The 14,778-nt window shown below is 42.5% G+C and overlaps 1 protein-coding gene across 3 annotated transcripts in view; it reads left to right on the top strand.

The window, feature by feature from the left end:
- Positions 1 to 3,136: 3,136 nt before the first annotated feature.
- The window catches only part of LOC111982154 (G-protein coupled receptor-associated protein LMBRD2B), a 28,188-nt gene continuing 16,546 nt past the window's right edge, over positions 3,137 to 14,778 (top strand). Inside the window, exons 1-3 of one of the 3 annotated variants that reach the window (XM_024013761.2) lie at positions 3,137 to 3,228; positions 8,439 to 8,656; positions 9,298 to 9,413. In XM_024013761.2, coding sequence (XP_023869529.1) covers positions 8,483 to 8,656; positions 9,298 to 9,413 — 290 coding nt within the window. In that variant the 5' untranslated portion in view covers positions 3,137 to 3,228; positions 8,439 to 8,482. Of the gene's footprint in view, positions 3,303 to 8,262; positions 8,324 to 8,438; positions 8,657 to 9,297; positions 9,414 to 14,778 lie in introns of those variants that run through there. The other 2 variants (XM_024013760.2, XM_024013759.2) reach the window with 2 other exon arrangements.

Here is a 14,778-nt window from a genome sequence, read left to right as displayed (position 1 = left end):
CCGATGTACGGAAAACCCAGCCAGCTCTATATTATCTGTGTCGTCGTTCAGCCACGACTCGTGAAACATAATATATTACAGTTCTTAATGTCCTGTTGGTAGGATAGTCTTAATCGTAGATCGTCCAGTTTATTTTCCAATAATTGCACGTTGGCCAGTATTACGGATGGTAGTGAAGGTTTACTCACTCGCCTACGAATTCTCACAAGGCACCCCAACCTCCGCCCCTTTTTTCTCTGTCTTTTCTTCACGCAAATGACAGGGATTTGGGCCTGGTCTTGAGAAAGAATCTTTGACCAGTTCGAGGTGAGTAACTGTTCTGATGCCCAGAAGCTCTTTTCGGTCATAAGAGACGGTAGCAGCAACATTATGTACAAAATACGAAAAAGCAAACAAAATAGGACAGTTGGTTTGCAGCCTCAGCATATGACACCTTCTGCACTACTCTGATCATGGCAATCTCAACCTGTCTTTCTCTCACCGGACACCTCTGATCTCCAGCACCATGGGTACCCCTACAGTTTACACACACAACTTTTTCCACCAATACTAGACATTCTTTTGTCTCGTGTCCTCCAGCACAGTTCTCACATCTAGGAATTTCCCTTCTACACACTGCTTCCACATGACCATAAGCTTGACACCTAAAAAACTGTAATGGATTCGGGACAAAAACTGAGACATCCTAACTTGACTTCATCTTGTATAAACTCTGCACCAAAACTCACTAGTACAGAGAGTGTCTTCTCTCTTTCACCAGTGGGTTCCACTGACTCCAAGTCCAACATCCATTCGGGTGTACCCGCCATCTTGTGACTCATGAGAGCCGCACGTGGTGATCCTGCAAGGGAGACTGGGTAAGACAACACGTAACATCCCCAGTTCACGGGTTGTCCTTCCACTGCTCTGTTGTTAGCTTAATACACTGAACAAAAATATAAATGCAACATGTAAAGTGTTGGTCCCATGTTTTATGAGTTGAAATAAAAGATCCCAGAAACTTTCCATATGCACAAAAAGCTTATTTCTCTCAAATGTTGTGCACAAATGTGTTTATATCCATGTTAGTGAGCATTTTTATCCTTTGTCAAGATAATCCATTCACCTGACAGGTATGGCATATCAAGAAGCTGATTAAACAGCATGATCATTACACAGGTGCACCTTGTGCTAGGGACAATAAAAGGCCACTCTAAAATGTCACACAACACAATGCCACAGATGTCTCAAGTTTTGAGGGAGCGTGCAATTGGCATGCTGACTGCAGGAATGTTCACCAGAGCTGTTGCCAGAGAATGTAAAGTTAATTTCTCTACCTTAAGGCACCTCCAATGCTGTTATAGAGAATTTGGCAGTACGTCCAAACGGCTTCACAACCGCAGACCACGTGTAACCATGCCAGCCCAGGACCTTCACATCCGGCTTCTTCACCTGCGGGATCGTCAGAGGGGGGGGTGCGGAGGAGTATAATTCTGATTGGCTGGGCCTGGCTCCCAAGTGGGTGGACCTATGCCCTCCCAGGACCACCCATGGCTGCGCCCCCGTCCAGGCATGTGAAATCCATAGATGGGGCATCATTTATTTATTTCAATTAACTGATTTCCTTATGTAACAGTTTAACTTTACGTCCGTCCCCTCGCCCCGGGCGCGAACCAGGGACCCTCTGCACACATCAACAACAGTCACCCACGAAGCATCGTTACCCATCGCTCCACAAAAGCCGCGGCCCTTGCAGAGCAAGGGGAACCACTACCTCAAGGTCTCAGAGCAAGTGACGTCACCGATTGAAAGGGTATTAGCTCGCACCACCGCTAACTAGCTAGCCATTTCACATCCGTTACACTTATATGAACAGTACCTCAGCAAAATCGTTGAAATTGTTGCATGTTGCATTTATATTTTTGTTCAGTATACTTTAGTCTGAGACTGCCATCATTGAAGTTGTCTGTGGTGACGAGGGGCACGAGGGGCATTGTACAAAACAATCGTCTCTAACCAATCAGATTATCAAAGCCAATGACACATTTTCAAACTACTGCTTTACCCATGTGTGTTCTGGCCCTGGCCCAACTCATCGGTTTCTGACCAATCAGACGGCCTCAAATGTGTTGGCATTCGGTGAAGTGTCAGGGAGATACTCAGATCCAGACTCATTGTGGAGAATAAATGAATGTCTGTGGGCGTGGCGTTTGGCTGGAGCAAGGGGGTTTTCTCATTTGGAAAAAAGACCATCCTCCATCCTCCCTCCATAACTTGGAAAGGTTGAGTAGTCGAGGATTGTGTCAATTCGTTAGTAGTCACATAGGCAGTGGTGGAAAAAGTTCTCAAATGTTATACTTGAATAAAAGTAAAGACACCTTAATAGAAAATGACTCAAGTAAAAGTGAAAATCACCCAGTAAAATACTACTTGAGTAAAAGTCTAAAAGTATTTGGTTTTCAATATACATAAGTATCAAAAGTCAATGGAATTGCTAAAATATACTTAAGTATCAAAAGTAAAAGTATTAATTATTTCAAATTCCTCATATTATGCAAACCAGACCGGTAGCCAGGAGCACACTACAACTCTCAGACATTAATTTACAAACAAAGCATTTGTGTTTGGTGAGTCCGCCAGATAAGAGGCAGTTGGGATGATCTCTTGACAAGTGCGTGAATTGGACCATTTTCCTGTCAAAATGTAACGAGTACTTTTGGGTGTCAGGGAAAATATATGGAGTGAAAAGTAAATTATTTTCTTCAGGAATGTAGTGAAGTAAAAGTTGTCCTAAATAGTAAAGTACAGATACCCCAAAAAACGACTTAAGTAGTTCATGTATATCCATGTATATCCTCCAACGGAAGAATTTGGAAATCTGCCAAACCCCCATATTGTTTTATCTATAAAATGTCTTGCACAACTAATTTCATTAGTTTTGATCACAATATGGGATCCACCCCTGTAAACATAATTTTGCCTAAGGACCATCTCATTTCATGCAAGCGTATTCACGTTCACTATCCTCGACGAATCTCCTCGATCAACTTTGACCAAAATCAAAAGGAGGCGAGAAAGCACGCAGTAGGTAAGCCTGTCTTGTTGATAAAGGTCCAAGGTAGCAGGCTAGGGAAGGCTCAAGGATTCTGGATAGCACTAACGTTTTAGAAACGCATACACTACCCATCATCCCCGGCTGCCATTACGCAAACCAGGAAGAACCAAGGACGTGACGCTAATTCTTCCATGGTACACGGTAGCTGTATTTTACAATATCATAACTGTGGTACTGTGATTTTGGCTGGATCCCTAACAGTCGAATGGTGAGATAATTAAGCGTACCAGCAACACTGTGTGTTCGCGAGTCGTGGTTCGCTTATGTTAGCGAGCATTTTTGATAGGTCGTTTGTTGCTATTAAGTATTATTTCGACGGGGCCCCAAACGCGGCAAAACATCCAAGGGCAAGGCAAATGAAGCATTAGCCTGTGAAATTAGATTATTTTTTTGTTTTTTAACAAGTGTGAAAGCGTCTTTGCTCGTTTGTTATTGATTTAACTACCATACCAGCTAAATACGTTGTGTGAGTTACCGTAGCAAGCAAGGTGTTGCTGTCTTTGCTCAATTAACTTGAGTGAATTCTTACATGGGCTTACATTTCTTTAGTTACTGTAATGACCCTACACTGGTGATATCTCTCTCAATTTCAATTATATTTAAAATTAAGGGGCTTTATTGGCATGGGAAACATATGTTTACATTGCCAAAGCAAGTGAAATAGATAAACAAATGTGAGAAAATAAAGAATTTGCAGTAAACATTACACACACAAAAGTTCCAAAATAATAAAGACATTTCAAATGTAGTTGTCTATATACAGTGTTGTAATGATGTGCAATTAGTTAAAGTACATAAGGAAAATATATAAAATATAGGTTGTATTTACAATGGTGTTTGTTCTTCACTGGTTGCCCTTGTAGCAACAGGTCACAAATCTTGCTGCTGTGATTGCACACTGTGGATATGGGAGTTTATCAAAATTGGATTTGTTTTCTATTTCTTTGTGGCTCTGGGAAATCTGTGTCTCTATGGTCATACATTTGGTTGGAGGTTAGGAAGTGCAGCTCAGTTTCCACCTCATTTTGTGGGCAGTGTGTACATAGCCTGTCTTCTCTTGAGAGCCAGATCTGGCTTTGTTATGGAATGTTTGGGAATCGCTTCCTTATAGGTGGTTTTAGAATTTAACTGCTCTTTTCTGGATTTTGAGCATAAGCATTCTGCTCTGCATGCATTATTTGGTGTTTTACGTTGTACACTGAGAATATTTTTGCAAAATTCTCCATGCAGAGTCTTAACTCAGACTGTTCTAGTGCCCTGGGCCATTTTGTTGATATATATGTTGAAGAGGGTGGGGCTAAAGCTGCATCCCTGTTTCACCCCCCTGGCCCACTGGAAAGAAATGTGTGTTTTTTGACCATTTTAGCCGCACAATTTTAGCCGTTTTAGTTTGTTTGTCAATTAGGGTGTACGTGGTGAATACGTAGTAGCCACATAGCTTGTGTGTAAGTCGTGGTTTGCTTATGTTTGCTAGCTAGCATTTCTGATAGGTTGTTTGCTGCTGTTAAGTATTATTTCAAAGGGGCCCCAAACGTGGTAAAAACATCCAAGGCAAATTAAGCATTAGCCTGTGAAATTAGATTCATTTTTATTGTTTAACAAGTGTGAAAGCGTCTGTGTTTTTTGCCAGTTTTAACCGTACACTTGTTTGTATACATGGATTTTATGATGTCATATGTTTTGTCAATTTGTATAGCAGACCCTCATGCCAAATTGAGTTGAAAGCTTTTTGAAATCAACAAAGCGTGGGTGAATACATGGTCAGCCGTACTGTAATTTGGTAAAAAGCCAATTTGACATTTGCTCAGTACATTGTTTTCACTGAGGAAATGTATGAGTCTGATGTTAATGATAATGRAGAGGATTTTCCCAAGGTTGCTGTTGATACATATCCCCCGGTAGTTATTGGGGTCAAATTTGTCTCCAAGTTTGTGGATTGGGGAGATCAGTCCTTGGTTCCAAATATTGAGGTGCCAGAGCTGAGGATGATGTTAAAGAGTTTAAGTATAGTCAATTGGAATTTGTGGTCTGTATATTTTTTCATTTCATTTAGGATACCATCAACCCCACATGTCTTTTTGGGTTGGAGGGTTTGTATTTTGTCCAGTAGTTCTTTGTGTGATTGGAGAATCCAGTGGGTTCTGGTAGTCTTTAATAGTTGATTCTAAGATTTGTATTTGATCATGCATATGTTTTTGCTGTTTGTTCTTTGTTATAGAGCCAAAAGGATTGGAGAAGTGGTTTATCCATACATCTCCGTTTTGGATAGATAACTCTTCGTGTTGTTTGTTTAGTGTTTTCCAAGTGGTTAGGTTCTTAAATTACATTGAGATGATTTCTGACGTGCTTTTCCTTTTTGTTTTAGTGATTTGCCATAGTTTTTCTGGGTCTGTATTAGGGATGCACGATATATCGGTGAACATATCGGAATCGGCCGATGTCTAGTTTAACGTCCCGATGTGCAAAACTGATGTCAAAGCTGACGTGCATACTTATATAACGTAGGTACATGATGTAATGAAGCCACGTAAAATTTTGCGCTATACGTGCAACACAGCATTCCTAAACTAGCCCACAATGTCTGCTGTGTGGATCGAGCAGTCATTTGAAAGAGTAACAACATTTCAGCGAGACAACTCAAAGGCAAAATCCATTGACGCCAAGATAATGGAATTCATTGCCCTTGACAATCAACCGTTCTCTGTTGTGGGTGATGTTGGCTTTCGCCGACTGGTCGAGCACCGGTACACACTACCACACTGCGCTATTTTTCAGATGTTGCCCTACCGGAGTTACACAGTAATAGGGTCACTGCTATTAGCTTCACAACATGCATACTATGGAACGTGGTTTGGGTCTTTGCGTGTCAAAAAATATACAGTAGCACTGTCAAAGCTGTACAAACAAGCAAACACCGGCCACGAATGATGTGTTTACAATACTGCGTTGGTAAAAGCATCATTTGTTCTATCGCAACTTCTGGGGTAGCTAGCTTTAGCTTGGTACCTAGCTAGCACCAATACAACTAGCCTGAAAACAATGACCAGTAGAACCTGCAGTCATTTTCATTATTCTTAGCAAGGATTTAGGAATCCTTGTGAGTAAGTATTAGCTAGATTGCCACTTGTTGTTCGACTATTGAAATTGAACTTCAGTTCATGAAAATACATAGCTAGCCAACTACTTAACCCTGTTGCCCAAAGCTAACGTTATAAGCAGGCGGCTAGCTTCATCTGGCTAGTGTTGCTCGACCGGACTTGGTTATGTGTTGTGAAGCTTGCCACAATAAGGATTAGGCACAATAGTGAAATTTTCAGTTTGATTTCAAAATACAAGTTTGTCATTGACAGTAATGCAAATGAATATAAATAGTAGAATTATGCCAAACTTTTATTTCGAAGGCTAACTGCAAAGTACAATATTGTGGCTTATCCTTATTGTGGCTAGCTTCACATAGATGTGTCCGACCACCGTTAATCAAATAAGAACTGTCTTATAAATTAGGGTTATTTTAGATGATGACACCTAGCTATATAGTTAGTTAGCTAACAAAAGCCACTGAAACAAATTGTCGATTTGCTATGTTTTTGGGGAAGAACATTGTTTGCATCCATGAACTAGCTTTTTTTWATGACCAGCACTGTAAGTGCGTGAGACAACTTTACCAGCATCATAGCATACGTATCGATGAATCGTTGTGACATGAAATACGAGTGATAGTGTAATCAATGTGTAGTAACTATGTAAAAAATGTATGAACCTGTTAATTTTTTATGTGACGAGCAGTCATATTCAGGTCCTGATTGGTCAACAAGCTTATTTGACACGTCAAATAGTGTTAAATAGTATATTTTTTGACACACAAAGACCCAAACGGCGTTCCATAGAAATGGTTGAGAATGAAACGACTGAACAAATTAACAACGAAACAGCACAGAAAGTAAGTGAAAGAAATAGGTGCCAACAAAATAACTTTTTGGTCAGTGTGGTTGTGTGTGTGTGTTTAACCTTTATTTAACTAGGAAAGTCAGTTAAGAACAAATTCTTATTTGCAATGACGGCCTACACCGGCCAAACCCGGACGATGCTGGGCCAATTGTGCGCTGCCCTATGGGACTCCCAATCACGACCGGATGTGATACAGCCTGGATTCGATCCAGGGACTGTAGTGACACCTCTTGCACTGAGATGCAGTGCCTTAGACCGCTGCGTCCGTGTGTGTGTGTTAACTATTTAACTGGACTCGAATGCTTAAGGCTGAATTTTTTTTAAATATCGGGTATCGGTATCGGGTTTTTTGGCATGGAAAATATTGAATATCGGTGCATCACTAGTGTCTATGTTTTTGGTTAGATAGGTTTCTCAATTTCTTACTTTGGTTTTTGCATTCTATATCAAACCATTTGTCTAGGGTTTGAATTTTTGGTTACCTTATTGTTTTTTGGCATATTTCCACACTGTTTTCCTTCCATCTATAGCATTTCTTAATATTATTAAGTTCCTTTGGCATTGATGACTCATGATTGAGCAAAGCTATGTTCAAATAGTGTGCCTTTTCTGTGATCTATTAGGGGTGTCAGTGGACTGACTGTGAAAGCTCTAAGAGTCTCTGGGTTAGGGTCAGTGATAAAGTAGTACTACTGCCAAGAGATGAGCTATAGGTGTACCTACCATAGGAGTCCCCTCGAAGCCTACCATTGACTATGTACATACCAGCGTCTGACAGAGCTGCAGGAGTTGTGACCAGTTTTTGTTGGTTATGTTGTCGTAGTTCTGTCTAGGGGGGCATAAGGGGGAGGGATTGCTGTCACCTCCAGGTAGGTGTTTGTCCCCCTGTGTGCTGAGGGTGTCGGGTTCTGAAATTTAGGTCGTCACAGTCTAGTACATTAGCTGGCCCTGCAATGGCTTATATTATGACATTGTTTTACCACAATCATATTCATTCATGCCATTTCTTTGGTTGTGTTATTGTAAACGTTTGTTTTATGTAGAGCAGAATGTTCCCATTCTCATTTAATCATGCTCCTTTGGAGCAAAACAAAAGACCCTTTCAGACTCGGACAGACCAATAGGTCTTTTGTAGGAGACTACGCGTGGCTTTGGAAGCCAATGAAAATGGGTTCATTATTTTCTCAAGTAATTGACAGAGGGGGAGGGGAGTGTGTGTCACTCAGTGAGAATGATGCTCTGCCTGAAACTTTCAAAAGAAGAGCTACTTGTCTCTTAGGAGTACATACACATATTTGTTTAGACCATGCAATATTACTTTGTGATGTGATTTTTTTTCTTTTACACCCATCTATTGAATAGTCTTGGGATTTATTTGACATATTTCTCTTTTTAGTGACTGTGTTGCTGGTTTCGAGAGCAATAAGAGAGGCAGTCAGGATGAGTGGGGCTGCGCTGGGCATTGAGATAGTGGTGGTGTTCTTCCTGGCTCTGTTCCTGCTGCATCGCTATGCAGACTTCCGTAAGCAGCAGAGGATGGTGCTGTTTGGTACATTGCTGGCCTGGTACCTGTGTTTCCTCATCGTCTTCATTCTTCCTCTGGACATCAGCACGGTTAGTACTATTGCCCTCTTTCATCACCAAAACCCCATCTTATCCATTCCCTTTTTCAAGAAACACCTAACTTGGATGAAAATGGTGACCAGTAACTTGGTGTGTCTGTGTGTTTGCAGACCTTACTGATATCAAATACAATTTTATTTGTCACATTTTTCGTAAACAACAGGTGTGTACTAACAGTGAAATGCTTACTTACGGGCCCTTCCCAACAATGCAGAGAGAAAGAAAATAAAGAAATAATAGAAACACAATGAGTAATGATAACTTGGCTATATAGACAAGGTACTAGTACCAAGTCAATGTGCAGGGGTACGAAGTAATTGAGGTAGATGTGTACATATAACTAGGAATAAAGTGACTAACTGCAGTGTATGTGATGAGTCAAAGTTTGTGCAAAAATGGTCAATGCACATAGTATGGGTAGCTATTTAATTAACTATTTAACTAAACCATTTAGCAGTTTTATGGATTGGGGATAGAAGCTGTTCAGGTTCCTGTTGGTTCCAGATTTGGTGCATCTGTACTGCTTGCCATGCGGTAGCAGAGAGAACAGTCTATGACTTTGGTGGCTGGAGTCTTTAACAATTTTTAGGGCCTTATGTTCCTTTGTCTGTGTGTTTGTTTGGACCTTTCAGACAATCTACAAGCAGTGTAAGATTGATCATGAAGAACATGGCTCCGTATCCCTGGTGACCCCACTGATATCCAATCAAACTGCAGGAAACTCCACTATGGCCACACCCACTAAAAGGTGAGTGCCTAATCCCTAGGGTCTCATCATATGTTCACGTGTCATAGGATTAGGTTCAGCACTCAGGGTAATGACATGACATGACAGAGGTCAGGATTTGGTTGAACAAAACACTAGCATGTACAGTAGTTACCAAAGACCAGGGATCAGGGTCCTAGACAGAAAGCATAAGGCAGGAACCATCAATCAATCAATCAATTTTATTTTATATAGCCCTTCGTACATCAGCTAATATCTCGAAGTGCTGTACAGACACCCAGCCTAAAACCCCAAACAGCTAGTAATGCAGGTGTAGAAGCACGGTGGCTAGGAAAAACTCCCTAGAAAGGCCAAAACCTAGGAAGAAACCTAGAGAGGAACCAGGCTATGAGGGGTGGCCAGTCCTCTTCTGGCTGTGCCGGGTGGAGATTATAACAGAACTATGCCAGGATGTTCAAAAATGTTCATAAGTGACAAGCATGGTCAAATAATAATCATGAATAATTTTCAGTTGGCTTTTCATAGCCGATCATCAAGAGTTGAAAAACAACAGGTCTGGGACAGTGGCGGTTCCATAACCGCCAGGCAGAACAGCTGAAACTGGAATAGCAGCAAGGCCAGGCGGACTGGGGACAGCAAGGAGTCACCACGGGCGCAGTCCCGACGCATGGTCCTAGGGCCCAGGTCCTCCGAGAGAAAGAAAGAGAGAAGGAGAAAATTAGAGAGAGCCAAGATTTTCAAAATTTCCATAAATACAAGCATGTCAAATAATAATCAGGAATAAATCTCAGTTGGCATTTCATAGCCGATCATTAAGAGTTGAAAACAGCAGGTCTGGGACAGGTAGGGGTTCCATAACCGCAGGCAGAACAGTTGAAACTGGAATAGCAGCAAGGCCAGGCGGACTGGGGACAGCAAGGAGTCACCACGGCCGGTTCCCGACGTATGGTCCTAGGGCTCAGGTCCTCCGAGAAAAAGAAAGAGAGAAGGAGAATTAGAGAGAGCCAAGATTTTCAAAATGTTCATAAATGACAAGCATGGTCAAATAATAATCAGGAATAAATCTCAGTTGCTTTTCATAGCCGATCATTAAGAGTTGAAAACAGCAGGTCTGGGACAGGTAGGGGTTCCGTAACCACAGGCAGAACAGTTGAAACTGGAATAGCAGCAAGGCCAGGCGGACTGGGGACAGCAAGGTGTCATCATGCCCGGTAGTCCTGACGTATGGTCCTAGGGCTCAGGTTCTCAGAGAGAAAGAGAGAGAACGAGAGAATTAGAGAGAGCATACTTAAATTCACACAGGACACTGGATAAGACAGGAGAAGTACTCCAGGTAACCAACTGACCCTAGCCCCCCGACACAAACTACTGGCAGTAAATACTGGAGGCTGAGACAGGAGCGGTCAGGAGACACTGTGGCCCATCCGAAGAAACCCCCGGACAGGGCCAAATAGGAAGGAATAACCCCACCCACTTGCCAAAGCACAGCCCCCGCACCACTAGAGGGTAATCCTCAACCACCAACTTACAATCCTGAGACAAGGCCGAGTATAGCCCACAAAGGTCTCCACCACAGCACAAACCAAGGGGGGCGCCAACCCAGACAGGAAGATCACGTCAGTAACTCAACCCACTCAAGTGACGCACCCCTCCTAGGGACGGCATGAAAGAGCACCAGCAAGCCAGTGACTCAGCCCCTGTAACAGGGTTAGAGGCAGAGAATCCCAGTGGAGAGAGGGGAACCGGCCTGGCAGAGACAGCAAGGGCGGTTCGTTGCTCCAGAGCCTTTCCGTTCACCTTCACACTCCGGGCCAGGCTACACTCAATCATATGACCTACTGAAGAGATAAGTCTTCAGTAAAGACTTAAAGGTTGAGACCGAGTCTGCGTCTCTCACATGGGTAGGCAGACTGTTCCATAAAAATGGAGATCTATAGGAGAAAGCCCTGCCTCCCGCTGTTTGCTTAGAAATCTAGGGACAATTAGGAGGCCTGCGTCTTGTGACCGTAGCGTACGTATTGGTATGTACGGCAGGACCAACTCGGAAAGATAGGTAGGAGCAAGCCCATGTAACGCTTTATAGGTTAACAGTAAAACTTTGAAATCAGCCCTTGCCTTAACAGGAAGCCAGTGTAGGAAGCTAGCACTGGAGTAATATGATCAAATTTCTTGGTTCTAGTCAGGATTCTAGCAGCCGTATTTAGCACTAACTGAAGTTTATTCAGTGCTTTATCCGGGTAGCCGGAAAGTAGAGCATTGCAGTAGTCTAACCTAGAAGTAACAAATGCATGGATTAATTTTTCTGCATCATTTTTGGACAGAAAATTTCTGATTTTAGCAATGTTACGTAGATGGAAAAAAGCTGTCCTTGAAACAGTCTTGATATGTTCTCAAAAGAGAGATCAGGGTCAAGAGTAACGCCGAGGTCCTTCACAGTTTATTTGAGACGACTTTACAACCATCAAGATGAATTGTCAGATTTAACAGAAGATCTCTTTGTTTCTTGTGGACCTAGAACAAGCATCTCTGTTTTGTCCGAGTTTAAAAAGAAAGTTTTCAGCCATCCACTTCCTTATGTCTGAAACACAGGCTTCTAGCGAGGGCAATTTTGGGGCTTCACCATGTTTCATTGAAATGTACAGCTGTGTGCATCCGCATAGCAGTGAAAGTTAACATTATGTTTTCGAATAACATCCCCAAGAGGTAAAATATATAGTGAAAACAATAGTGGTCCTAAAACGGAACCTTGAGGAACACCGAAATGTACAGTTGATTTGTCAGAGGACAGACCATTCACAGAGACAAACTGATATCTTTCCGACAGGTAAGATCTAAACCAGGCCAGAACTTGTCCGTGTAGACCAATTTGGGTTTCCAGTCTCTCCAAAAGAATGTGGTGATCGATGGTGTCAAAGGCAGCACTAAGGTCTAGTAGCACGAGGACAGATGCAGAGCCTCGGTCTGACGCCATTAAAAGGTCATTTACCACCTTCACAAGTGCAGTCTCAGTGCTATGATGGGGTCTAAAACCAGACTGAAGCATTTCGTATACATTATTTGTCTTCAGAAAGGCAGTGAGTTGCTGCGCAACAGCTTTTTCTAAAATCTTTGAGAGGAATGGAAGATTCGATATGGGCGATAGTTTTTTATATTTTCCGGGTCAAGGTTTGGCTTTTTCAAGAGAGGCTTTATCACTGCCACTTTTAGTGAGTTTGGTACACATCCGGTGGATAGAGAGCTGTTTATTATGTTCAACATAGGAGGGCCAAGCACAGGAAGCAGCTCCTTCAGCAGTTTAGTAGGAATAGGATCCAGTATGCAGCTTGAAGGTTTAGAGGCCATGATTATTTTCATCATTGTGTCAAGAGATATAGTACTAAAACACTTAAGTGTCTCTCCCGATCCCAGGCCCTCGCAGAGCTGTGCAGATCCAGGACAGCTAAGCCCTGGAGGAATACGCAGATTCAAAGAGGAGTCCGTAATTTGCTTTCTAATGGTCATGATCTTTCCTCAAAGAAGTTCATGAATTTATTACTGCTGAAGTGAAAGCCATCCTCTCTTGGGGAATGCTGCTTTTTAGTTAGTTTCGCAACAGTATCAAAAAGAATTGGATTGTTCTTATTTTCCTCGATTAAGTTGGAAAAGTAGGATGAGCGAGCAGCAGTGAGGGCTCTTCGGTACTGCACGGTACTGTTCTTTCCAAGCTAGTCGGAAGACTTCCAGTTTGGTGTGGCGCCATTTCCGTTCCAATTTCCTGGAAGCTTGCTTCAAAGCCGGGTATTTTCTGTATACCAGGGGCTAGTTTCTTATGACAAATGTTTTTCGTTTTTAGGGGTGCAACTGCATCTAGGGTATTGCGCAAGGTTAAATTGAGTTCCTCAGTTAGGTGGTTAACTGATTTTGTCCTCTGACGTCCTTGGGTAGGCAGAAGGAGTCTGGAAGGGCATCAAGGAATTTTGTTGTTGTCTGAGAATTTATAGCACGACTTTTGATGCTCCTTGGTTGGGGTCTGAGCAGATTATTTGTTGCGATTGCAAACGTAAAAAAATGGTGGTCCGATAGTCCAGGATTATGTGGAAAAACATTAAGATCTACAACATTTATTCCATGGGACAAAACTAGGTCCAGAGTATGACTGTGGCAGTGAGTAGGTCCAGAGACATGTTGGACAAAACCCACTGAGTCGATAATGGCTCCGAAAGACTTCTCCATGTGAATATTAAAATCACCAAAAATTAGAATATGATCTGCTATGACTACAAGGTCTGATAGGAATTCAGGAAACTCAGAGAGGAACGCTGTATATGGCCCAGGAGGCCTGTAAACAGTAGCTATAAAAAGTGATTGAGTAGGCTGCATAGATTTCATGACTAGAGCTCAAAAGACGAAAACGCCATTTTTTTTTTGTAAATTGAAATTTGCTTCGTAAATGTTAGCAACACCTCCGCCTTTGCGGGATGCACGGGGATATGGTCACTAGTGTAACCAGGAGGTGAGGCCTCATTTAACACAGTAAATTCATCAGGCTTAAGCCATGTTTCAGTCAGGCCAATCACATCAAGATTATGATCAGTGATTAGTTCATTGACTATGACTGCCTTTGAAGTGAGGGATCTAACATTAAGTAACCCTATTTTGAGATGTGAGGTATCACGATCTCTTTCAATGATGGCAGGAATGGAGGAGGTCTTTATCCTAATAAGATTGCTAAGCGAACACCGCCATGTTTAGTTTTGCCCAACCTAGGTCGAGGCACAGACACAGTCTCAATGGGTATGGCTGAGTTGACTACACTGACTGTGCATTGGCAGACTCCACTAAGCTGGCAGGTTGGCTAACAGCCTGCTGCCTGGCCTGCACCCTATTTCATTGTGGGGCTAGAGGAGTTAGAGCCCTGTCTATGTTGGTAGATAAGATGAGAGCACCCCTCCAGCAGGATGGAGTCCGTCATCTAGCAGGGTCAGGCTTGGTCCTGTTTGTGGTGAGTCCAGAAAGAGGGCCAATTATCTACAAATTCTATCTTTTGGGAGGGGCAGAAAACAGTTTTCAACCAGCGATTGAGTGCTGAGACTCTGCTGTAGAGCTCGTCACCCCCTAACTGGGAGGGGCCAGAGACAATTACTCGATGCCGACACATCTTTCTAGCTGATTTACACGCTGAAGCTATGTTGCACTTGACCTCTGACTGTTTCATCCTAACATCGTTGGTGCCGACGTGGATAACATATCTTCTATACTCTCTACACTCGCCAGATTTAGCTTTAGCCAGCACCATCTTTAGATTAGCCTTAACGTCGGTAGCCCTCCCCTGTAAACAGTGTATGATCGCTGGTGATTCGCTTTAAGTCTAATACTGCGTAATGGAGTCGCCAATGACTAGGGTTTT

This window comes from Salvelinus sp. IW2-2015, linkage group LG20 (assembly GCF_002910315.2).
Source record: "Salvelinus sp. IW2-2015 linkage group LG20, ASM291031v2, whole genome shotgun sequence".
NCBI lineage: Eukaryota > Metazoa > Chordata > Actinopteri > Salmoniformes > Salmonidae > Salvelinus > Salvelinus sp. IW2-2015.
The sequence above is the reverse complement of the archived record's forward strand: the minus strand, read 5'-3'. Positions and strand labels throughout refer to the sequence as shown.